The sequence below is a fragment of the Triturus cristatus genome, chromosome 12, assembly GCF_964204655.1.
Source record: "Triturus cristatus chromosome 12, aTriCri1.1, whole genome shotgun sequence".
Taxonomy (NCBI): Eukaryota; Metazoa; Chordata; class Amphibia; order Caudata; family Salamandridae; genus Triturus; species Triturus cristatus.
The window spans coordinates 55,473,897-55,497,347 of NC_140595.1; the positions used below are offsets into that span (position 1 = coordinate 55,473,897).

General features: G+C 48.4%; 1 protein-coding gene across 5 annotated transcripts in view; it reads right to left on the reverse strand.

Moving 5' to 3' along the window:
* Nucleotides 1-23,451, reverse strand: part of TCF3 (transcription factor 3) — a 662,804-nt gene that overhangs the window by 266,103 nt on the left and 373,250 nt on the right. For all 5 annotated transcript variants that reach the window (XM_085639184.1, XM_085639188.1, XM_085639183.1 and 2 more), the window contains exons 12-13: nucleotides 16,248-16,306; nucleotides 853-931 (exon numbers count right to left, since the gene is read on the reverse strand). In XM_085639184.1, coding sequence (XP_085495310.1) covers nucleotides 853-931; nucleotides 16,248-16,306 — 138 coding nt within the window. The remainder of the gene's footprint in view (nucleotides 1-852; nucleotides 932-16,247; nucleotides 16,307-23,451) is intronic.

The following is a 23,451-nucleotide window of genomic DNA, read 5'->3' on the forward strand; positions in this document are numbered from 1 at the left end:
GTAATAAACCGCAGGCAGGAGAACACGTGGAGGCTAACTGTTAAAACTGAAATAAAGACTCTGGACCATAGCTGGGGCATCGTACAGAAACTTGTCCAAGATGGACAGAAGCGGAGGTTCATTGTTGCTGCCCTACATGCATAACGAGAATTAAGTAATTGGGTTGTTGCTGCGCTCTCCATCGTTTTGCCCACTGCTGTAGTATTCTACTGTCTCAGTCTAGTGGTGGTTCAGCAGTGGCCCCATCTTCCTTCATGGCAGTAGTGTCAACATGTTTTGATTATGTATGGTGTTTTATATAAACGGGCATTATGGAAAAGTTGCTATTTCTTCTTCACTCTAGATCTGACAGTTTTGCAGCTAGCTGACTTTTTATATACTTCATTCTCTTGCTGTAAAAAGCAGGTTGAACAAGAACATAGTGTTTTTCTCTGTGAATGTACCGGAGATCTATCAGGAGGAATATTGATTACTTACCTGTACCCTCATTCTCCAAAACTGGCTTTTTTCATAGATTCATACGCATGAATTATTCCCCACTGAGAACCCCTGTAAACCTTTAACAGAGCAGAATACATTACGCTCCTTAACACTGAAACAACTAAAGACTACATGCAACCTGTCTCCTCTATGTATGCTGTCTAAACTGTTGCAGAATGTTAATGTGACGTGAAGGAGAAAGTGGTTGAAGTGGGTTGACTCAAATTCCCTGTGTGTGATAGTTTATACTAGGCAAATATTTACAATAACTCTGGAGAAAAGCAAAAGCAGGGGCAGGTTATGCTCATTAAACTGTAAGACCGGTCAATCACCTCATTTGAAAGACAAAAATTGTGACCGGTTCAGACATACCTGTGAGTCCCTGAGGGGATCCTACTGGTGTTGATGGGTTTGAGGAATAGTTATTGCTGGAGTGATCTGGGGAGTAAATCTGAAAACAGAGAAGCAATATGCAATCAGTGTCTCAATCAAATTAAACTTTACCAGCTAACACATCAAAAATGCTGGACCTGAGCCAAAATCCACAGAAAGGTTATGAAAAGTAAAAATGCAGTCTGATTCAAACATCCAAATAGTAACTGTAGGAAAGTGGCTCTGTATATACTGTTCCCAAATAGGCACAGTGTGTACAGAGTCCACAGCCCCCAGAGGCTTGGCCGAGGCTAAAGTTAGATATAACCTTACTCTCTAAAGTGGTAGCTTGGTCGAGCAGTAAGGCCATATCAGAGGACAGTGTAAAGCATTTGTTGCACACACTCAGCCAGCAAATGGTCTCACACACTCAAGAACTGTACTCTAGGCCAATGGTTTGTACATAAAAATATATTGTTGTTTTATTTTAGAACCAACAATAGGTATCAAAATATACTTTCTCAGAATGAGATGCTTTAGTTAAATACTTTGTAAAAGGCAATTGACTTTTGAATCCAATAGTTACAGTTTGTTGCAATAGGCAACACAATTTCAAACACAATAATACATTGAGCTCAATGGGAATTTTAAGTTATATGCAATTGATTACTTTCCGGATTACTTTTCTAACTCCAGGACTGGATCCTAGATTCAGTCCTGGGACCGTTCTTGGAAACAAGTGAGAAAATACGTTTTAGTTACTGTTGTGATTTTTAAACAATATTTTCCTATTTTAAAAGTTGACACTTGGAAACTTTTTCTAATCAAATTACCAATGTTATCCTATGGGAGGAAATTCACTTAGCAGGTAAGTGGGGTTATGGTTACTTTTTCTAGGTCAGTGTTGGATCCTGGATCCAGCACTAGTGTACCACCTGTAAGCAGTTGAGAAACTGTGTTTAAGTTATACAGGCTATTTTTAACGAATATTTATAAGTTTGCAAAATCGACACTTAGAAGAAATTTCACAGAAAAACAGTCAATGGTTTCCTATGGAAGAAAATTCAAGTTACGGGTAAGGAATATGCTACTTACCAGTATGCATCTGTTCTTGGCATGTAGAGCTGCAGATCTACACACTTGTGCATAGATCGCCATCTGGTGTTGGGCCCGGATGTTTGCAGTTGTTTTTCCTCTTGGAAAGTCTTTGGAAGTCACGAGGTCGGTGACTCCTCCTTTGGATCGTATTGCGCATGGGCTTCGGCTCCATCCCAAGATTGTTTTTCGCCAGTAGGGAAAGATGGAGCGTAGTAACAGTGAAGATGCCCATGTGTGTTGTATCTAAATAAGATAAACTGGAACAGATAAAGGTCGCCAGGGAGGCGGGAGGGCGTGTGTAGATCTGCAGCTCTACATGCCAAGAACAGATGCATACTGGTAAGTAGCATATTCCGTTCGAGGCATATGAGCTGCAGATTACACACTTGTGCATAGATTATATAGCAGTACCCATCCTTAGCGGCGACCACCCGTATCTGTTGCAGTGGTTTGAAATAATGTTTTGAGTACAGCCTGGCCCACACTAGCCTGTTGCTTAGTTTGCACATCTACACAATAGCGTTTGGTGAAAGTGTGCGGTGTTGACCATGTAGCTGCTCTGCAGATATCATCTAATGGGATGTTCCCTAGAAATGCCATTGAGGCCCCTATTTTACGTGTAGAGTGGGTTTTAGGGGGAATGGATAGCGTTTGTTTTGCTTTGTGGTAGCAAATCTGAATGCATTTGACAATCCACCTGGCTATCCCCGACTTGGAGATGGGGTTGCCTTTGTGTGGTGGTGAGAAAGAGAAACAGTTGTTTGGTCTTACGGAAGGGTTGTGTTCTCTCGATGTAGTAGAGCAAGGCTCGTTTGACATCTAATGTGTGGAGAGCTCTTTCTGCAACGGTCTGTGGTTGCGAGAAGAATACTGGCAGTTCTACAGATTGGTTTAGGTGAAAGGGAGAAATTACTTTAGGGAGGAATTTTGGATTAGTACGGAGAACTACCTTGTTATGGTGCATTTGGAGAAAAGGTTATTGAATGGTAAGTGCTTGTATCTCACTAACCCTTCTGAGGGAAGTGATGGCTACAAGAAATGCGGTTTTCCATGTTAGGAATTGAAGTTCACAATTGTGTAGTGGTTCGAAGGGAGGCCCCATTAGTCTGGTGAGAACGATATTTAGGTTCCACACAGGTGAGGGTGGTACTCTGGGGGGAATTATTCTTTTAAGGCCTTCCATGAAGTCTTTAATGGCAGGTACTCTAAAGAGCGATAGATGTTGCCTGGTTTGTAGATAAGCTGCTATGGCTGCAAGGTGCAGTCTAATGGACGTGTAGGCTAGATTGCATCTTTGTAGGTGCAGTAAATAGCCTATGATGTGTTGAACGGACACATCTAGGGGATTGATGGTATTGTTGTGACAATAGACAACAAAATGTTTCCACTTGGCGGCGTAGCACGCTCTAGTGGTGGGTCGCCTAGCTTCTTTAATGACGTTAATGCAGTCAGGGGGAAAATTTAGGTAACCGAATTCTAGGATTTCAGGAGCCAGATCGCAAGGTTGAGCTGAGCAGGGTCCGGGTGCCTGATCTCTCCATGGTTCTGGGTTAAGAGGTGTGGAGAGAGGTGTAACTTTTGGTGTGGTGCTACAGAGAGTTCTAGCAGTGTGGTGTACCACGGTTGTCTGGCCCAAGTTGGAGCTACTAGGATTAGTGTGAGGGAGTGTTGTTGTAGTTTGCGCACCACTGATGGAATGAGTGGGAGAGGCGGAAAAGCGTATGCATATCTGCCTGACCAGTTCATTCATATCGCATTGCCTTTGGACAGTGGGTGTGGATATCTGGCGGCGAAGCTTGGGCATTTGGTTTTCGTGGGTGGCGAAGAGTTCTATCTGTGGATGCCCCCACATTTGACAGTACGGTTGAAGAACTTGTGTGTGGAGTTCCCACTCGTGGAGTTGTGCTGAGCAGATCTGCCACAGTGTTCTGGACTCCTGGGACATGTTGGGCTAGAAGAAAGATTTTCTGGGGTATGGCCCATCTCCATATGCTCTGTGCTAGCTGAGAGAGCTGTGGAGAGTGTGTGCCGCCTTGTTTTTGTATACAGTAGATAGCTGTCATGCCTGTGTGGACTAGGACTGCCTTGCCTGAAGTCTGTGTTTGAAAAGATTTTAGGGCTAAGAAGACGGCTAGTAACTCCAGATGGTTGATGTGGAGTAGCTTTTGTTGAGGTGTCCACCTGCCCTGCATGGTGTGATGCAATAGGTGAGCTCCCCAGCCGGAGAGCGATGCGTCCGTCAGTACTATCTCAGGAACCGGGTCCAGGAACGGTCACCCTTTGGAAAGGTTTTTGGTGGTCCACCACTGCAGAGAGCGATGGGTACGACCGTCTACCAACACCAGATCTGTTAATTGACCCTGGGCCTGGTTCCATTGGCGCTCTACGCACTCTTGGAGAGGACGCATCTGGAGTCTTGCGTGAGGTACTATGAATATGCAAGAGGCCATCATCCAGATTAGTTGCATAAACACTCGAGCTGGAAGGGAGTGTTGTGCCGTAAATTTTGCGCGTAGAGCCTGTATGCTTGTGATCCTGGCCGGACTGGGGTAGGCTAGCGCTGTTGAGGTGTCTGACCGAATTATTTGTGTTACCCATTTGTCGGAGGTGATGGTAGTCCAGACAGAAAAGACATTTTGGAGTCTGCCCCCGACCGGAGTGGGATGGTCTGGGGGGAGTGGAGGAGAGTCATTGGGCAGGGACGGAGGCAGAGCGGGCGGTGTTGGTCCTTGCCTCTGCCTTTATTATTGTTGCCTCTGTATCCGCCCCTTTGGTAACCCCTGGTAAAGGTGGATTGGGTATGGGCCTTGTATGCAGTGGAAGCAGTGTCAGAGGAGTAGCCCCTGGATGTGCTCCGAAATGAAGAGCGTCGAAAGGAGCGCCTGGGAGGGTGCGATTGTAAGGCTCCCATAGACTTCGCCGTATCGGTGTCTTTTTTCATCTTTTCTAGGGCCTCATCCACTTTTGGGCCAAACAGATGTTCCTGGTCAAAGGGGTGGGTCAGGATGGAAGCTTGTACTCCTGGTTTAAAACCGGAGATCCTTAGCCAGGCGACGGAGGAGGATGCTGGTATTAATGGCTCTAGAGGCAGTGTCAGCTGCATCTAGGGCACAATGGATGGAGATATTGGTGATAGTTTTGCCCTCCAGAATTAACTTGTTTGCCCGATTCTATTTGTCAGGGAGGTGTTGCATTATGGCTTCTAGTTCGTCATAATGGGCCCTGTCGTATCTTGCTAGTAGCGCTTGTGTATTAGCGATACGCCATATGTTGGCAGCTTGTGATGCAGTGCGCTTGCCGGATGCGTCTAGTAGTTTTGACTCTTTGTCATGTGGTGGTGCTTCGCCTGACGCTTGGGAGTTGGCTCTCTTACGTGCTGTAGACACTACCAGTGAATCTAGTGGTGCCGGCCCACTGATATAGGAGGGATCTGTAGGGGCGGCTTTATATTTTTTGTCAATTCGAGGGTTAATGACCCTGGCTTTTACTGGGTTTTTAAAGATTTCTGGCACGTGTATAATAACTCCTTTGAGCATGGGCAGTATGGAGGTGGCCCTATGCGTAGTGTCAAACGTATCGAGAAGGAAGTCCTCCTCCACGGGATTGTATGGAGATCCACTCCGTGATAGTGTGCAGCCCTCTGTAGTAAGTGCTTGAACCCTAAGGAGTCTTCTGGTGGGGATGGTCTCGAAGGGTAGAGACCATCTTGTGGGACGTTAGGAATGTCAGGGATGTTGTAGTCGTCCCATGGGTCTGGGGAGCCTGTGGGAGTGGGGTCCTCTGTAGGTAGGTCATGGGGCACGTCGCCTATGTCATCATAGACATTATCATTATCATCATCATCATCATCCGGAGAGGGTGTTGGGGAATGATGAGGCGGGGGTGGAGAAGGTGGAGGAGGTGGTGAAGGCATTCTGAAAGGGGAGGTAGCAGAGTCCTTCCTCTTTGGAGGTGAAGCAGGTTTTTCCAGCTGTCTCTTTTTGATGCTGAGCATTAACTGTCCGGTTTTGGGGTCTTTGATCAATGTCTTTTGTAATGGATCAGGTGTAAAGAGTTCTTCGGAGGGTGGTTTGTTCGTCTGCGCCGAAGGCATCGGGCCGGTGGTTTGGTTTTAGAGTCTGTGCTAGTCCGCTGTTTGGAACTATGCGGCCTGGAAAGGGCTGTCTGTTTATTCGGTGCCGAGATGGTTTTCGGCTTGGAGATATCGGTGTCGGTGGCCTTGTGTTTTTTGCCTGGTTCCGGGGATGGTGTCGGTACCGAGAAGGTGGAGCTGGTTTTCGGCGCAGAGTGTTTCGGTATGGAGCTCGGTGCCGAGGAGGAGGCCATTTTTTTTTTCAGCATCGGTGCGGAGGAGTGTTTCTCGACGGTGGGCTGGCTCGAGCCTGAGCCGCCAGAAGGCTTAATTGGCTTCTTTACCGGTCCCGGAGGAGCGGTGTGGGAAGCAATCTCTTCGGTCTTACCTAGGCCCAGAGGCGAAGGCGTGACCGAAGCCTTTTTTGGTGCCGTTGAGGGTGTGTGTGTGTGGGGAGGGGGTGGGGGTAGTTAGGTACTCACGACCCTCTGTGCCGGAGTGATATCCTCCACATCTGAATCGTCGGCTTCGGAGGCGCTGACTAGGCCCTCATCGGTGTGGTGTTCTTCTGGAGCGTCGACGCCTTCCCCGAAGATGTTATCTGGAATCGCCGTCGACGAGTGTGCCATAGTTATCTGTGCCCTTCGGTCCCGAAGGGTTTTCTTGGACCGGAAGGACTTGCATGCCGGACAGTCTCGAGCCTCGTGTTCAGGGGAGAGGCAGAGGTTACATACTTCGTGGAGATCGGTGTGGGGGAATTTGGACCCACAGAGGGCACTTCTTGAAGGGAGTCCTTTCCATTAGCCAGGACCGGAGCTTGGGTAGGCCCGAAGGCCGTCGACGACGACGGGAACCGAAGGTTCTTGATCGATGAGAGCCGCGTCGAGTGTGGGGATCGCGATCTAAACAATACCATTAATTAGGGTGAGGATTGCGCGTCGATAGAAGAACTGGAACTGTTCGGAACCAGAGCGCGAAGATCCCATCCGAGCCCGATGGCGGAAAAAAACAATCTGAGGATGGAGCCGAAGCCCATGCGCAACACGATCCAAAGGAGGAGTCACCGACCTCGTGACTTCCAAAGACTTTCCAAGTGGAAAAACAACTGCAAACATCCGGGCCCAACACCAAATGGCGATCTATGCACAAGTGTGTAATCTGCAGCTCATATGCCTCGAACATGTTATTTTATTTCCTAGAACCAAGCAAGCCTGATACAGGTAAGTTGATAAATACTTTGCAGTAAATATACAGTTTGGAATGCAGTTGTAAAAGTACTTTGAAATGGTTACAGTTTGAATTACTGGTAATGCAATACTGTGGAATGCTGTACATCTACTTTCTATCGATTTTGCAGTAAAAATTACAGACAAGTTACTTTGGAGATTATTTTTTAGATTACTTTTTCTACTCAGTGTGATATTGAATACGCTACTTACCAGTATGCATCTGTTCTTGGCATGTAGGGCTGCTGACATTCATATCTGTGCATAGATCGCCGCCTAGTGTTGGGTCCGGATGTTTGCACGTTGTTGTCCTGGAAGAGTCTTCGAAGTATCCTGAGATAGGTGACTCCTCCCCTGGACCACAGTGCGCATGGGCATCCTCTCCATCCTCAGATTGTTTTTCGCCATTGTGGCAGTGATGGAGTAGATACAGAAAGTGATGACCATGCTATACAGTAATTCTGAGAGCTGCAGCTGCTACAGGCGCCGGGGAGGAGGGTGGGCGATATGAATGTCAGCAGCCCTACATGCCAAGAACAGATGCATACTGGTAAGTAGCATATTCAGTTCGAGGCATGTGGGCTGCTGAATTCATATCTGTGCATAGAATACATAGCAGTACCTCCCATTAGCGGCGGCTACCAGTGCCAGCTGCAGCGGTCTGAAAAAGAGTTTTGAGAACAGCCTGTCCTACAGCTGCCTGCTGTTTTGAGTGCACATCTACACAATAGTGTTTGGTAAATGTATGTGTAGTGGACCATGTGGCTGCTCTACATATATCATGTAAAGGAATGTTTCCCAGGAAAGCCATGGAGGCCCCTAATTTACGTGTTGAGTGGGCTCGTGGGGGAATCGTTAATGTGCGTTTAGCCTTTTGATAGCAAATTTGAATACATTTAACGATCCATCTGGCTATACCTGCTTTGGAGATGGCGTTGCCTTTGTGTTGTGGGGAAAAGGCAACGAAAAGTTGTTTTGTCTTCCTAAAGTTTTTAGTTCTGTCTATATAGTACATGAGGGCTCTTTTGACGTCTAGTGTATGGAGCATTCTTTCAGCGACATTTTGTGGATTCTGAAAGAAAACAGGCAGTTCAATCGTTTGATTCATGTGGAACTGCGATATTACTTAAGGCATGAATTTGGGGTTGGTACGTAGTACGACCCTGTTTGCGTGAACCTGTATGAATGGCTCTTGAATGGTTAGTGCCTGGAGTTCACTAACTCTTCTCAACGAAGTGATTGCTATTAGGAAAGCTACTTTCCAGGTGAGGAATTGAATCTCACATGAGTGGAGAGGTTCGAAGGGTGGACCCATCAGTCGGGTGAGAACCAAGTTGAGGTTCCATACTGGTGCTGGTGGGTGTCTTGGGGGAATTACTCGTTCAAGTCCCTCCAAGAAGGCTTTGATGGCAGGCACTCTGAATAAAGAGAGGTGCTGCCTGTTCTGGAGATAGGCTGCTATTGCGGTCAAATGGATACGTATTGAGGTGTATGCCAGATTGCATCGGTATAGGTGTAAGAGGTAACCGATTATGTTTTGAATGGATGCGTCTAGCGGGTTAATGTTATTGTTATTGCAATAAATGACAAACCTCTTCCATTTGGCTGCATAGCACGCTCTGGTAGTGGGTCTCCTAGCTTCCTTAATGATCTCCATACAGTCAGGTGGCAGGTTTAGGTAGCCAAACTCTAGGACTTCAGGAGCCAGATCGCCAGGTTCAGCTGTTGCGGATCTGGGTGCTGAATTTCTCCATGGTTCTGCGTCAAATGCGCGGGTTTGATCCGCAGCCTTTGATGCGGCACCACGGAAAGTTCCAGAAAGGTGGTGTACCATGGCTGGCGTGCCCATGTTGGAGCAACCAGGATGAGTGTCAGTGAGTGTTGTCGCAGTTTGCGTGCCACCAGCGGTATCAACGGCGCTGGGGGAAAAGCATACGCAAATCTGCCGGACCAGTTCATCCATATCGCATTGCCCTGCGACTGTGGATGTGGGAACCTGGCGGCAAAGCTTTGGCATTTTGCGTTTTCGCTTGTGGCGAATAGGTCTATCTCTGGATGACCCCACTGTTGGAAGTACGGTTGGAGTACTGACGGGTGTAGCTCCCACTCGTGCATCTGGTGGCTGTGTCTGCTGAGCAGATCCGCCATCTGGTTGTCCTTGCCGGGGAGGTGTTCCGCCATGAGGAAGATGTTCCTCTGAATGGCCCACTTCCACATGCTCTGAGCCAGATGAGACAACTGTGGAGTGTGTGTTCCTCACTGCTTCTGTATGTAGTACATGGCAGTCATGTTGTCCGTCCGGATCAACACGACTTTGTTGCACAAGTGTACTTTGAATGCCTTCATTGCCAGGAAGATTGCCATCAGTTCTAGAAGGTTGATGTGCATCTTCTTTTGTTGTATTGTCCATAGTCCCTGCACTATGTAATTGAGTACATGAGCTCCCCATCCCTGGAGAGACGCGTCCGCCGTCAGTATTATTTGTGGAACAGGCTCTTGGAACGGTCGGCCCTTGCAAAGGTTTTGTGGATTTCACCAATGCAGAGAGTTGTATGCCCGACCGCTCACCAACACTAGGTCTTTTAATTGCCCGTGAGCCTGATTCCATTGACGTGCCAAGCACTCCTGAAGCGGGCGCATATGTAGTCTCGGGTGCGGGACTATGAAAATGCAGGAGGCCATCATGCCTATCAACTGCATGAACACTCTCGCAGGAAGGGAGTGTTGGGGTTTGAACTTTGAGATCAGCATTTGCATGCCGTTGATCCTCACTAAATTTGGCTGAGCTGTGGCTGCCAGAGTGTCTATGGTCGCACCTAGGTACTGTTGTACGTGTGCGGGTTGGAGATGTGATTTTGGGTAATTTAGTGAGAATCCCAGACTGTGAAGAAGGTGAATGGTGCGGGACATGTGGCTGGCACATTGCTGGGCTGACTTTGCCTGAACAAGCCAGTCGTCCAGGTAAGGGTAGACGTGAATGTGTTGCCTCCGTAGATGTGCAGCCACAGTAGCTAGGCACTTTGAGAAAACTCTGGGTGCTGTTGTCACACCGAAGGGAAGAACTTTGAATTGGTAGTGCTGCCCCTGAATAGTGAACCTGAGATATTTTCTGTGTGACGGGTGTATGGGTATGTGGAAATACGCATCTTTGAGGTCTAGCGTGGCTAGGAAGTCTCCCTGTCTGAGCAGCGGGAGAACCTGCTGTAGGGTGAGCATGTGGAAATGCTCTGAGAGAATGTAGTGGTTGAGGGGTCTCAGGTCTAGTATAGGTCTGAGTGACCCGTCCTTTTTTGGTATTAAGAAGTACAGAGAGTACACCCCTGTCCCCTGCTGGTGGACGGGCACGACCTCTATTGCGCCTTTTTGCAGCATACTTAGCACTTCCTGCTGTAATAATGCTAAGTGCTCTGAGGACATAGGACGGTGCTTTGGCGGTATTGTGGGTGGAGTGGAGGTTAATTCGAGGCAGTAACCGTGTTGGATAACATCTTTGACCCACCTGTCCGTGGTGATGGTAGTCCACGTGGACAGGAACCGCTGGAGTCTTCCCCAGACAGGGGTTATGTGGTCGGGGGGAAGGGAGAGGGCGTCACTGTTTGTTCTTGGGGGAGGACCTGGTATTGCCGTAACCGCGTCCTCTGCCCTTTGTGCTGGAGCCACGATATCCACATCGGGTGTTTTTATCGTAGGCACTTTGTGTGCCCCCTTTATTGTAGGTTTGCTGTGACCCCTGTCCTCTACCCTCTCCTCTATTTCCGGGGCGACGAAAGGAGCTACTACGAAATGTCTGCGTTTGCAGAGCCCCCATTGACTTTGCAGTGTCTGTGTCTTTTTTTTATCTTTTCTAGGGTGGTGTCAACCTCTGGTCCGAATAAGTAGTCGGGGTTGACCGACTGATTGAGGATGTTATTTTGAACCTCAGGTTTGAATCCGGAGATTCGTAACCAGGCGTGTCGTCGTAGCATGACGCTGGTGTTTATTGCTCTCGCAGCTGTGTCGGCAGCATCCAGTGCACACTTAATGGATGCGTTTGTGAGAAGTTGTCCCTCCCTGATGAGGAGCTCCGCTGCCTCTTTGTACTCGTCAGGTAGATGTTGGAGTAGGGTCTCTAACGTGTCATAGTGTGAGCGATCGTAGCGAGCTAGGAGCGCCTGTGTATTGGCAATGCGCCATATGTTTGCCGCCTGGGCTGCAACCCTTTTTCCGGAGGTCTCTAGCACCTTGGACTCTTTGTCCGGGGGAGGAGCATCACCAGTTGTCTGCAAGTGTGCCCGTTTGCGAGCATTAGCAACTACGATGGAGTCCAGAGGCAACTGGCCTCTAATGTAGGTAGGGTCCCCAGGTGCTGGCTTGTATTTTTCTCGATCCTGGGGTTTATTACCCGTGCCCTGGTGGTTTCTTTGAAAATGTCCTTTGCTGGCTTGAGGACACCTTTCAACATGGGCAGAGTTTTTACAGTCCTCTCTGAGGATGTGAAAGTGTCCACCAAGAAATCGTCCTCGATTGTGTCTGAGTGGAGTTGCACTCCATGATTGGCTGCGGCACGTTCAATGAGGGCGTTGAATGCAGCAGTGTCCTCTGTGGGAGACGTTTTTGCGCCATAAAGCTGCGTGTCCTGTGTATCCATAGCGGCACCTGGGTCTACAGGGTCATCCCAAGCTTGATCAGGGTCCTGCTGGCCTTCAGGGTCCATATCCCTGGGGTAGGTGGTGTCGTCACCCATGTAGTCCTCTAATGCGTCCGTGTCGGAGAGAGTCGGAGAGAAGGACTGTGGATCTGGGTAAGAGGTGTGGAGGCGTTCATAAAGAACTGGTTCCGATTCCGCCGGCAGTTTTTGCTTTAGCGGGATCCTGTAAGAGTCCAAAGCCTGCTCGGAAGTGATCTTCCGCTTTCGGAGCATGAGCCTGCCGGCGTCGATGAAGTGGGACGGTGATGTCCCAGTAGGAGAGTGTGCAGTAGATGGGGACCTTGTCTGGGTGACACGTATTCTGATCTCGAATAGTTTCGGCGCCGTGGATGGCGGCAAACCAAAGGTGATGTTGGTTGGTGCCGAAGGTGCCCTTTGAGCCTTTTTCGGCTCGGAGCCCGACGTGGCCTGGAGGGCTGCCTTTTCTCTGATGCGTTGCAAGGACGCTGCAACTTGTCGCACCTGGAACTCCGACGGTTCTTTGGCGCCGAGTGGTTCTGTAGAGGTAGGTGTGGACTTCTTTGGAGCCACAGGGTCATCGAGTCGAGGAGAGGTAGTAGCTGTCGACGGTGTCGATGATTGGACCGTAGTCGCTGCTTTCGAGGTGGATTGCGATGCAGCGGCCATTTTAACCTTGGTGGTCGGTGCAGATTGTTTCGGTGCCGGGGGCCGAGGCGCTTTGGCGGTACCGATGGCCTTTCTCTTTGGGTCGGCGCCGACATCGGCTGCAGCGAGTTCGGCACCGAAGTCCCTTTTGGTGCGGTCGGAGCCGACGGTTTTGGCTGGCGTCGAAGGTGTGGTGGTCCTCGAGCCGACCAGTGTTAGTTTCACTTTCGGTTTCTGTTGAACCGGTGCGACGATTGGTTTCGGTTTCGTGGAAGGGAAACCAGTCTTTTTGGGTAATAATGGCTCTCGCTGGATGTCCGAGGCCGGGCCAGAGGGCGGGGCCGAAGAACTGCGGGATTGATCTTGGGTAAGGCCCGAAGGCGATCCCTCGACCGGAGCCGTAGACTGACGCACTGGGATATCCTCCGTTTGGACGGGTAGGCCCCGCTCGTCACCGGAGCTACCTTCTTCGGCCCCTAAGGCCTCATCGTAGTCTCCTACCTCATCGTCGGCTTCTTCCCTGTGAAAAAGCTCTTCATCTACGTCTTTTGATCTGGAACCGTGTTCGGAAGCGGGGCTGGAGGGTATGTTTTCCACGCTTTCAACATCTTCGTCCTCGGTGCTGAAGATGTTGGCCGGGGCCGGTGCCGCTTGCTGCGCTTCAAGTCTCGCGGCTATCGATTCCGGAGAGTCTACTTGGATCTGAATCGGGCACAGGCCATACATTTCGATTCGTCGTGATCCGGTGAGAGGCATTTGTTGCACACCGGGTGGACGTCGATATGTGGACATTTCGCGTGGCAAACAGGACACCGCTTGAATGGGGTCCTCGATTCCATCGTCTATGTAGGGTCGATGGTCGGATATAATGGATCCGAAAAAGTTGTTAAAGTCGCTAAACTAGCAAGTAAACTGTCGATACCGATCGGGAACAGTACCGACGAAAACTAAAGGCCTTTTGGCCTGAAAACTAAATTTTCCTAACTTGAGTCAAGATAAGCACATCCGAACCCAATGGCGGAAAAAAACAATCTGAGGATGGAGAGGATGCCCATGCGCACTATGGTCCAGGGGAGGAGTCACCTATCTCAGGATACTTCGAAGACTCTTCCAGGACAACAACGTGCAAACATCCGGACCCAACACTAGGCGGCGATCTATGCACAGATATGAATTCAGCAGCCCACATGCCTCGAACGCCTAGATATCACACTGGGGCATTTCCTAGAGAAAAGGTAAGTAAAGTCAGTTTTGCAGAATTGTTATTTTTCAGGTTTCCATATAAATCAACTCCACCCTTAGAACATTTCTCGGAGATAAACAGGCAATAGGTTCCTATGGAGAGAAATTAAGTTAACCGTTGCCAGGTAAGTAATCGGTCTTTGGAGTTGAGCTTCTGGGGTTAGAATAAGGGTTCCCCCAGGGTCAATGATGCACTCTTGTTACACCCTCAGCGGCACTAGGGCGGCCGGGTGCTGAGGGCCAATGTTATCCAAAGGTGGATAGGGGGCCTCTGGTTGGTGGCTGCGGACAAACAGGCCACTGGGCTGTGGGAGCAAAGCTCTTGGACTTAAGCTCAGGGCAAATGGGGGTTTAGGCCAGCACAAAAGTTGCACCCTCAGCTGCACTGGCCGGCTGCAGAGTGCTGTTTTGGCGTTGGAAGCCCTGTAGCTTTCAATGGGGAGTCTCCGGTCCACAAAAGCACTGCAGGCTGAGGGACGAAGGTCTTCTGGGTGCGACCACAACAAGAGGTAAGTTGGGAAGTTAGGGGTTGGTTAGGCACTGTCTGTTTGGGCACCCAAGGCCGTGGGGCGTCTGGTACAGGGGTAGCTTTTGGGGTCGGATCTTCTTACCAGCTCCTGGTCATGGTTGTGGGGACCTTCTGGATTTAGGCTGCCGGCAGGTCAGGGGTCGCCGGATCTCGGGTCAGGATCGCCGGGGGGGGGGGTACCTCCTCATGGTGTTTGCCCACTCGAGCTCGGGCCTTGGAGGGCGGGTGCAGAGTGGTGGGGATTCAAGGTTTCAAGCCTGGGCCAGAGGTTGCAGATGAACAAATCAAGTGTTCATGGGAGACAGTCTTTGGGGTTTAAGGCAGGCAGATCCTCTGGGGTTTTCGAGGTTGCTGGCTGCAGGACATACCGGGATTTTGCAGGAGCAGGTTCGAGGTGGAGACAAGCCTGTGTGGCTGGGGCAAAGTCAGTGGGCGCCTCCCTCTAGTTAACTGCTGCACGGCTGTTCGGTACTTCTTATAGTTTCTTCTTGTTTGAGGAAGCAAGGATCTGGGTGCCCCTAAAAACTAGATTATGGGGCGTTACAGATCGGTAAAAGGTAGGGACCAATGGGTTCCTTCCCTGGGGTGGGTACAGTCCCTATTATGCCACCCTCCGGTGGGAGGGGGACATAAACCTTTCCCTGGTTTTCAGGGTCCCCCCCATCACCTCGCCTCCCCCACCTGAGGGGTGGAGTTGGCAGAGGTGGGCACGCCTCTCTTCCTCACTGTTTTTTCCCCGCCAGTTCTCCCGCTCAAAGTGGGGGGAAAGAACCAGTGGGGAGAAGTTGCTGAGAGCAGCAGGTGGCCTGGGGAAGCTCACAAAGGCGGCAAGCTTTTGAAGCTTCCCCTTCATGAACCCTGCCCATCCTGGTGGAGGAGGCTTGGCACCTCGTCCCAGGATGTGTATTGTTTCAGGCCCCAGAGAGCAGCAGGCTCACGAACCATGGATCCAGAAACATGTCTGATGTTGGCAGCTGAAAGCCGCCACTCAGCCTAGACACTAGTGGTAGGTTAGTTTTCAGGGGGGCATCTCTAAGATGCCTTCTGTGTGCATTTTTCATTAAATCCCACACAAGCATCAGTGTGGGTTTAATGTGCTGAGAAGTTTGATACCATACCAAACTTCAGTTTTCAGTGTAACCATTACGGTGCTCTGGAGTGCGTAATGACAACCTGCCAGCACCATATACTCTTAAAGGCAGCACTGCACTTACAATGTCTAAGAATGGACTTAAGACACTGTAGGGGTACAGGACTCATGCACCTTTACCTTCACCAGTGGTATAGGGCACCCAGCTATAGGGGTGACTGATCTATGCCAGGGCAGTGGGTTGAAGGCATGGCACAGGGATGTGTGCCATGTCGACTTCACTTTGTTCTGCACCAAGATACGCAGCCTGCACAGGCTGTGTGTTAGTGTAAATGTACAGGGCCTCTAAGGGTGGCACAATACGTGCTGCAGCCCTTGGAGGTCTTCCCTGGTCACAGTGCCCTGGGTACCTCTGGTACCGTTTACCAGGGGCTGACCTGTTGCCAGAGATGCCAATTGGGTTTGGGTTAGTTTTGGGCAAAGAATACAGGCCCTGGGAACCTGATTGGCTGGGACCCAGGGCACATCAAGTCAAAAGTGCATCAGTAGTCTGGCAAAAGGTGTGGGTGGGAGGGGGCACTGCAACAGAACCCCAGCTTCTCACAGTTATGTCTTGAACAGGACTTTTTTAGAGCTGAATCTTGTTTTATAAGCACAGAGCAAAATGTTGGCATTTTTTAATGAAAATCTGACTGCCTTCTAAAAATGTGTGCTTTAAGAACTGACTGCTTGCAGGTGTTCTAAAGGGCTGCAAAACCAATGCTGTAGGGAGGCAAAAAATATGGACAGCAAAAGGACTTCATATGGAAATGTGTATGGCAAGTGCAAAACAAATATGTTCTTACCGATGCAAGTGCCTTCCCAAGAGCATCACCTGAACTTCCAGCTGTGGTTCCTCTGCTACCTGCAAATCGTAGACAAGTCAGGTGAGGAGAGTAACGGTTACAAATTAATAAAAATGTAGACAGCATACAAATCTCCATACAAAGGAATTAAAAGACAATACATTGGTGTGTTCTAAATCAGGGCAAAAATGCTGGTTCTTTTTTCAAACTATCCACAAGGATGTTGTTGTGCAACCATTCAGCACGGCCATAACATACATTAAAAAAACTTTTTGTAGAAGTTTGGGTAGATCAACACTGTTTGGCAGGGTTGCTCCATTTTACAAGTAGCAGACTTGTAAAGGAAAATGCTAGTTACCAGTATGCATCTGTTCTTGGCATGTAGAGCTGCAGAATCACATACTTGTGCATAGATCACCCTTTGGTGTTGGGCTCGGATGTTTGAACTTTGTTGTTGTGTTGGAATAAGTCTTTGTAGTCACAAGATGGGCGACTCCTCCTTTGGATGATAGTGCGCATGGGCATCGACTCCATCCTTAGATTGTTTTTCGCCATGAAGGGAAATGATGGAGTTTTTAAGAAAAAGAAAAGATGTCCATATGTAATGTATCTAAGTAGGATAACCCTGGAACAGATAGAGGTACCGGGGAGGCTGGTAAGCGTATGTGATTCTGCAGCAGTACATGCCAAGAACAGATGCATACTGGTAAGTAGCATTTTCCGTTCGAGACATATGAGCTGCAGAATACATACTTGTGCATAGACTGTATAGCAGTGCTCTCCCTTAGCGGTGGTCACCTTTATCTGTTGCAGAGGTCTCAAAAAGTGTTTTAAGAACAGCCTGGCCCAGAGAAGCTTGTTTTGCTTGCACATCTACACAATAGTGTTTGGTGAAGGTGTGTGTTGTATACCATGTTGCTGCTTTACAAATTTCATCTAAGGGAATGTTACCTAAGAATGCCATGGAAGTCCCTAATTTGTGTGTTGAGTGCGCTCTAGGGGGAATTGTTAAAGTGTGTTTTGTCTTGCGGTAGCATATTTGAATACATTTGACTATCCACCTGGCAATTCCAGCTTTGGAGATGGTGTTTCCTTTATGAGGTGGAGATAAAGCTACAAACAGTTGGTTTGTATTTCTAAAAGGTTTAGTTCTGGCAATGTAATAAAGTATAGCTCTTATGTGTGTGTGAAGGGCTCTCTCTGCAGATTAAGATGGAAAGCAGAGATTACTCTGGGAAGGAATTTCGGATTTGTTCTAAGAACCACTTTGTTATGATGTATTTGTAAGAATGGTTCTTGTATGGTTAAAGCCTGGATCTCACTTACTCTTTTGAGAGAGGCGATTGCGACAAGGGAAGCTGCTTTCCATGTAAGGAACTGCAGTTCGCATTTGTGCAGAGGTTCAAATGGAGGACCCATGAGCCTAGTAAGAACATGGTTTAAATTCCACACTGGAGAGGGTGGGATTCTGGGAGGAATTATCCTTTTAAGGACTTCCATAAATGCTTTGTTGGCAGGTACCCTAAACAATGACAAATGTCTGTTTTGTAGGTCAGCGGCAAGGGCAGCAAGAGGTAATCTTATGGATGTGTATGCCAGATTACATCTTTGTAGATGCAGTAAATAGCAAATAATGTTTTGAATTGAAGCATCTAGTAGGTCAATTTTGTTATTGCAGTAAATGATGAATCTTATCCATTTGGCTGCATAGCAAGCTCTAGTAGTAGGGAGTCTAGCTTCTTTAAGAATATTCATACAGTCCGGTGGGATTTTGAGGTAACCAAACTCTAGGACTTCAGGAGCCAGATTGCTAGGTTTAGTTGAGCTGGATGCCTTATCTCTCCATGGTTCTGTGTAAGAAGCTTTGGGAAGAGTTGTAGTTTTTTAGTGTGGAACTGATGAGAGTTCCAGGAGTGTTGTGAACCATGGTTGCCGGACCCATGTTGGAGCAACCAGGAACATCTTGGATCGACTGTTGGAGCTTGCACAATACTAATGGAATGCGCTGGAGTGGCGGAAAAGCGTACGCAAATCTGCCTGACCAATTCATCCGTATCGCATTGCCCTTGGACAATGGGTGTGGATACCTGGCGGCGAAGGTTGGGGATTTTGTGTTTGCGTGTGTGGCGAACAGATCTACGTCTGGGTGGCCCCACATCTGAAAAAATGGATGAAGAACTTGTGGGTGAAGTTCCCATTCACGGATGTGATGTGTGTGACGACTGAGCAGATCCGCAATCTGATTGTGCACCCCTGGAAGATGTTCTGCGAGAAGGTACATCTTTTGTGGGATGGCCCATTTCCATATGCTTTGCGCTACTTGAGAAAGCTGCAGAGAATGTGTTCCTCCTTGTTTTTGTATATAATACATTGCTGTCATACTGTCGGTGCGGACAAGTACAGTTTTGTTGATGAGATGTGTCTGGAATGATTTTAATGCTAGAAAGATTGCCAGTAACTCCAGGTGATTGATGTGGAGCATTTTTTGTTGGTGTCCACTTGCCCTGAATTGTATGGTTTAAGAGGTAGGCTACCCAGCCGGTGAGCGATGCGTCCGCGGTTAGCACTATCTGTGGAACTGGGTCTAGGAACAACCGCCCTTTGGAAAGGTTGTGTGTGTTCCACCACTGCAGAGAGCGATGTGTGCGGCTGTCCACCAACACCAGGTCTGAAAGTTGACCTTGAGCCTGGTTCCACTGATGTGCTAAACATTCTTGTAAAGGGCGCATCTGGAGTCTTGCGTGAGGTACTATGAGAATGCAAGAGGCCATCATTCCTATTAGATGCATAAACACTTGAGCTGGTAGGGAGTGTTGGGGCTGAAATTTTGTTATGAGTGTTTGCATACTGGCTATTCTGACTGGATTGGGGTATGCAAGCGCTTTGTAAGTGTCTATCGTGGCCCCTAGATACTGATGTATGTGGGACGATTGAAGATTTGACTTGGTGAGGTTTATTGTGAACCCCAAGCTGTGGAGTAGCTGAATTGTTTGGGGAGTGTGGTGAACACACTAACTGTATGACTTGGCTTTTATGAGCCAGTCGTCCAGGTATGGAAACACATGAATTTGTCATCTTCGCAAGTGGGCGGCTACTACTGCTAGACATTTTGTGAAGACGAATGGGAGGACCTTGAATTGATAGTGCTGACCGTCCACTACAAACCGTAGATATTTCCTGTGAGCAGGGTGTAGAGTAATATGGAAGTAGGCGTCCTTGAGATCTAGAGTGGCAAGGAAATCGCTTTGTTGGAGTAGTGGGAGGACCTGTTTAAGAGAGATCATGTGAAAATGGTCCGATTGTATGTAGATATTCAAAGGTCTGAGGTCCAGTAATTGGTCTGAGAGTTCCGTCTTTTTGGGGGATGAGAAAATAGAGGGAGTAAACCCCTGTTCCTTGATGCTGAAGGGGAACTTGTTTTATTGCCTGCTTTTGAAGAAGTGAGAGGAATTCCTGTTTCAGGAGCGTTAGATGTTCCGTGGACATTGGACGTTGCTTGGGCGGTATGGTTGGGGGAGTTGCGGTAAGTTCCAGGCAGTAATGATTAGTTACTAACCTGTAATCCTAGTTCTCTTCCAGGGGTATCCTCATCAAAGTCATAAGCATTAGAATATTCCCGCACATGCGCGGGACCCTGGAAATACTATATAATATGTGCTATATATATATATATATATATATAAATAATCAAGCCCGGTTGAATCCGGGCGAAACGCGTCATGTTGTTGTAAAGGGAAGACTAAAACCTGCACTTGGAAATTATTTACCTGCGTGGTGGTCCGTTCCTGGTTGTGTCTCATCCAAGGATTGTGGTTGCATATATATATATATATATATATATTTTTCATTCCAAACAATCTCATGTATCTTTGAGAAATACTCGGACTCCCAAGTAGAATGCAAAGGATTTATTTACAAGTGCAGAACGACGCGTTTCGCCATTACGGCTTGCTCACGGAGCGTGAGCAAGCCGTAATGGCGAAACGCGTCGTTCTGCACTTGTAAATAAATCCTTTGCATTCTACTTGGGAGTCCGAGTATTTCTCAAAGATACATGAGATTGTTTGGAGTGAATAATTTTGGAAATCCGGTTTCCAAACTCGGACCGCCGGCGACAGACCGATATAGAGAGAGAGAGAGAGAGATATAGATATAGATATAGATATATATATATATATATATATATATATATATATATATGCAGCCTACTAAACACCAGAGCTGAATCATGCCATAAGGAATGTCTACCATACATGAAAAACATGCATTAGAAACAGGAGAAAACAATAGCAAAATTTGTTTAGAAACTGTTTTAATGCTCAGCACACAGTAGAAATCCTCATAAATCACTGAAAGCATAGGAGGCTCCCAGGCTGCATTGCAAACACCCAGTCTAAAAAGACTGAAAAGCTAACTTGTAGCTGCATAGCAATAAACTGACACCGTGCCTTTAAGGCACACCTGACTCCCTACTTCCCATCATGCCTCAGAGGTGACAGTTAGGTCAGTTCTTTGCGGAGACTGAAAAGTCATGGCACAAAGAAATAATAACCTCTGAAAAAGATAGCACACCTTTGCCCGGGGAGGCGGGAGGGTTGCTTATGACTTTGATGAGGATACCCCTGGAAGAGAACTAGGATTACAGGTAAGTAACTAATCCTTCTCTTCCAGGGGATCCTCATCAATAGTCATAAGCATTAGAATAGAATAGCGAGCCTCACCTCATCTCCCTGCTGGCAAAGGGGAAAAACAGAAAATGATCAGTAGGCTTAGAAAGGAAAAGCTAAGCTACCCAAATAGATTCCTCAAGGAGGCTTGGCCTACTTGAGCATCAGCCCTGGAATCAGATTCTAGGCAGTAGTGCCTCGTAAAGGTATGAACCGATTTCCAGGTTGCCGCCTTGCAGATCTCTGACATTGGGACGTCATGCACGAAGGCAACTGTGGCTGATTTCCCCCTAGTGGAATGCGCCTTAGGAGGCAACGGTAATGGCCTTTTCGCCAGCTGGTAAGCTAAGGTAATGCAGGACACAATCCATCTCGAGATGGATCTCTTAGCGGCTGGGAAGCCTGTTCTCATGGCGCCATAATTGACAAATAACTGATCTGTCTTCCTTATGCCCTTGGTACTTTAAATAGAACTTATTTATTTATTTATTTTTAAAATTTGTAAGGCGCTACAGCTACCCAAAAAGGATTTGCCGGCGCCGAGACACAGCATAAGGATGTCAGGAGAATTTACTGGCTATTCTTGTTATTGTTCGAATAGCCGGTCTTGACGTGCCTTCTGAACCTGACATGGTTTTCCTCCTTTCGAATGAAGGGAGGGAGGGAGTGCGTTCCAGAGGGATGGTCCAAGGTGGGCGAAAGATCTGCCTCCCATTCTTGCCAATTTAAATCTTGGTACACAGAAGTTGGCAGCTGATTGCGAGCGAAGATTACGCTTGGGAGTATAGGGGTGAGCCAGAGCTAGAAGGTATTTGGGTGCAGTAAGTACCCTCTTGAGGTCCAAGGAATGAAGCGACCGTTCAGCAGGGGTCGCTGGATTTGAAAAAAAAAGGAAGGGAAATGGACTGATTGATATGAAAATCAGACACTACCTTAGGGAGAAAAGATGGATGCGCCCTTAAGACCACTTTGTTATGGTGAAAAACAGTGTAAGGCTCTTTAGTACACAGAGCCTGGATCTCGCTTACTCTGCGCGCCGATGTAATGGCTACCAGAAAAGCGGCCTTCCAAGACAAATGCTGCAAGGAAGCTCTATGGATTGGCTAAAAGGGGGGGGCCATCAATTTAGATACTACCAGGTTCAACTCCCACGGAGGAGAAGGGTTTCGAACAGGGGGATACACCTTCTTCAACCCCTGTAAGAAGTTCTTGACCACTTGCATCTGGAAAAAGGAGGGCTGACTAGGAGATCTCCTGTACGCTGTAATGGCAGATAAATGGACCCTGATAGAAGCATACTTTAAACCTGATCTTGCTAAGTACAGAAGGTAAGGGAGAATTACATCCTCCTGCCCCTTCGTAGGATCAAGGTGATGTTCTCTACATCAAAGAAAAAACCTCTTCCACTTGAACGCATACGACGCTCTTGTGGAGGGTCTTTTCGCTTCTTTCAAAATATGCATGCAATCAGGCGGCAGTTTCAAATGTCCGTATTGCAGGACCTCAGGAGCCATGCTGCCAAGTTCAGTGAGGGAAGGTTGGATGAAGAATCCTCCCGCCCATCTTGGTCAGCAGGTCTGGCCTGCAAGGCAGTCTCGTGTGTGGAGTACCGACAGATGAAGAAGGTCCGGGTACCACCACTGCCGTGGCCAGTCTGAAGCAATCAGAATCATCGTCATGCTGGATCTGAGCAGCTTGGACACCACCTTCGGGATCAGGGGGAGAGGAGGAAAGGCGTAGGCATATGTCCCTGACCAGTCCATCAAAAGCGCATTCCCCCTTGTCCCTGGACGGTGGAGTCTGGACGCGAAGGCGTGGCATTTTGTGTTTTCGTCGTCTGCGAATAGATCCATCTCCGGACGACCCCAACGATGGAAAAGGTCCGCCACCATCTCGTCGTGCAGCACCCAGTCTGGCTGATCTTCGAAGTGCCTCTGCCTTGATATTTAGCTCTCCTGGAAGGTGCACTGCCACTACCGAGAGGTTCCGGGCGAGAAGCCAGTGCCAGATCGCTTGTGACTCCAGGGAAAGAGGACGTGACCGAGTTCCACCCTGTTTGTTTAGGTAGAACATGGTCGTCGTGTTGTCGGTCTGGACCAGGACCGAATCGGACTCGATTGCCGGTAGGAAAGCTTTCAGAGCAAGGTGGACTGCTCGGAGTTCCAGCATATTGATGTGGTAGGTCTGTTCCGTCGCCGACCACCGCCCTTGTATCTGAAGGCACCCCATGTGTGCCCCCCAGCCTTGCAGAGACGCGTCTGTCGCCACCGATTGCACTGGAAGTGGCTGGTGAAAAGGGACTCCCACCATCAGATTCCGCTGCTGAGTCAACCATGTGAGGGAGGATCTCGCCGCCTGGGAGAGACATATCTGATCTTCCCAGCGACCTGTTGACTGATCCCACTGGTCCTCCAGAGTTTGTTGCAAAGGCCGCATCCTCAGCCGTGCGTTGGGGATGAGAAAGATGCAGGACGCCATGGATCCCAGCAGGGATGCCACCTGTCGGACTGACTGGTTCTGCACCTGGAGCAGGAGCC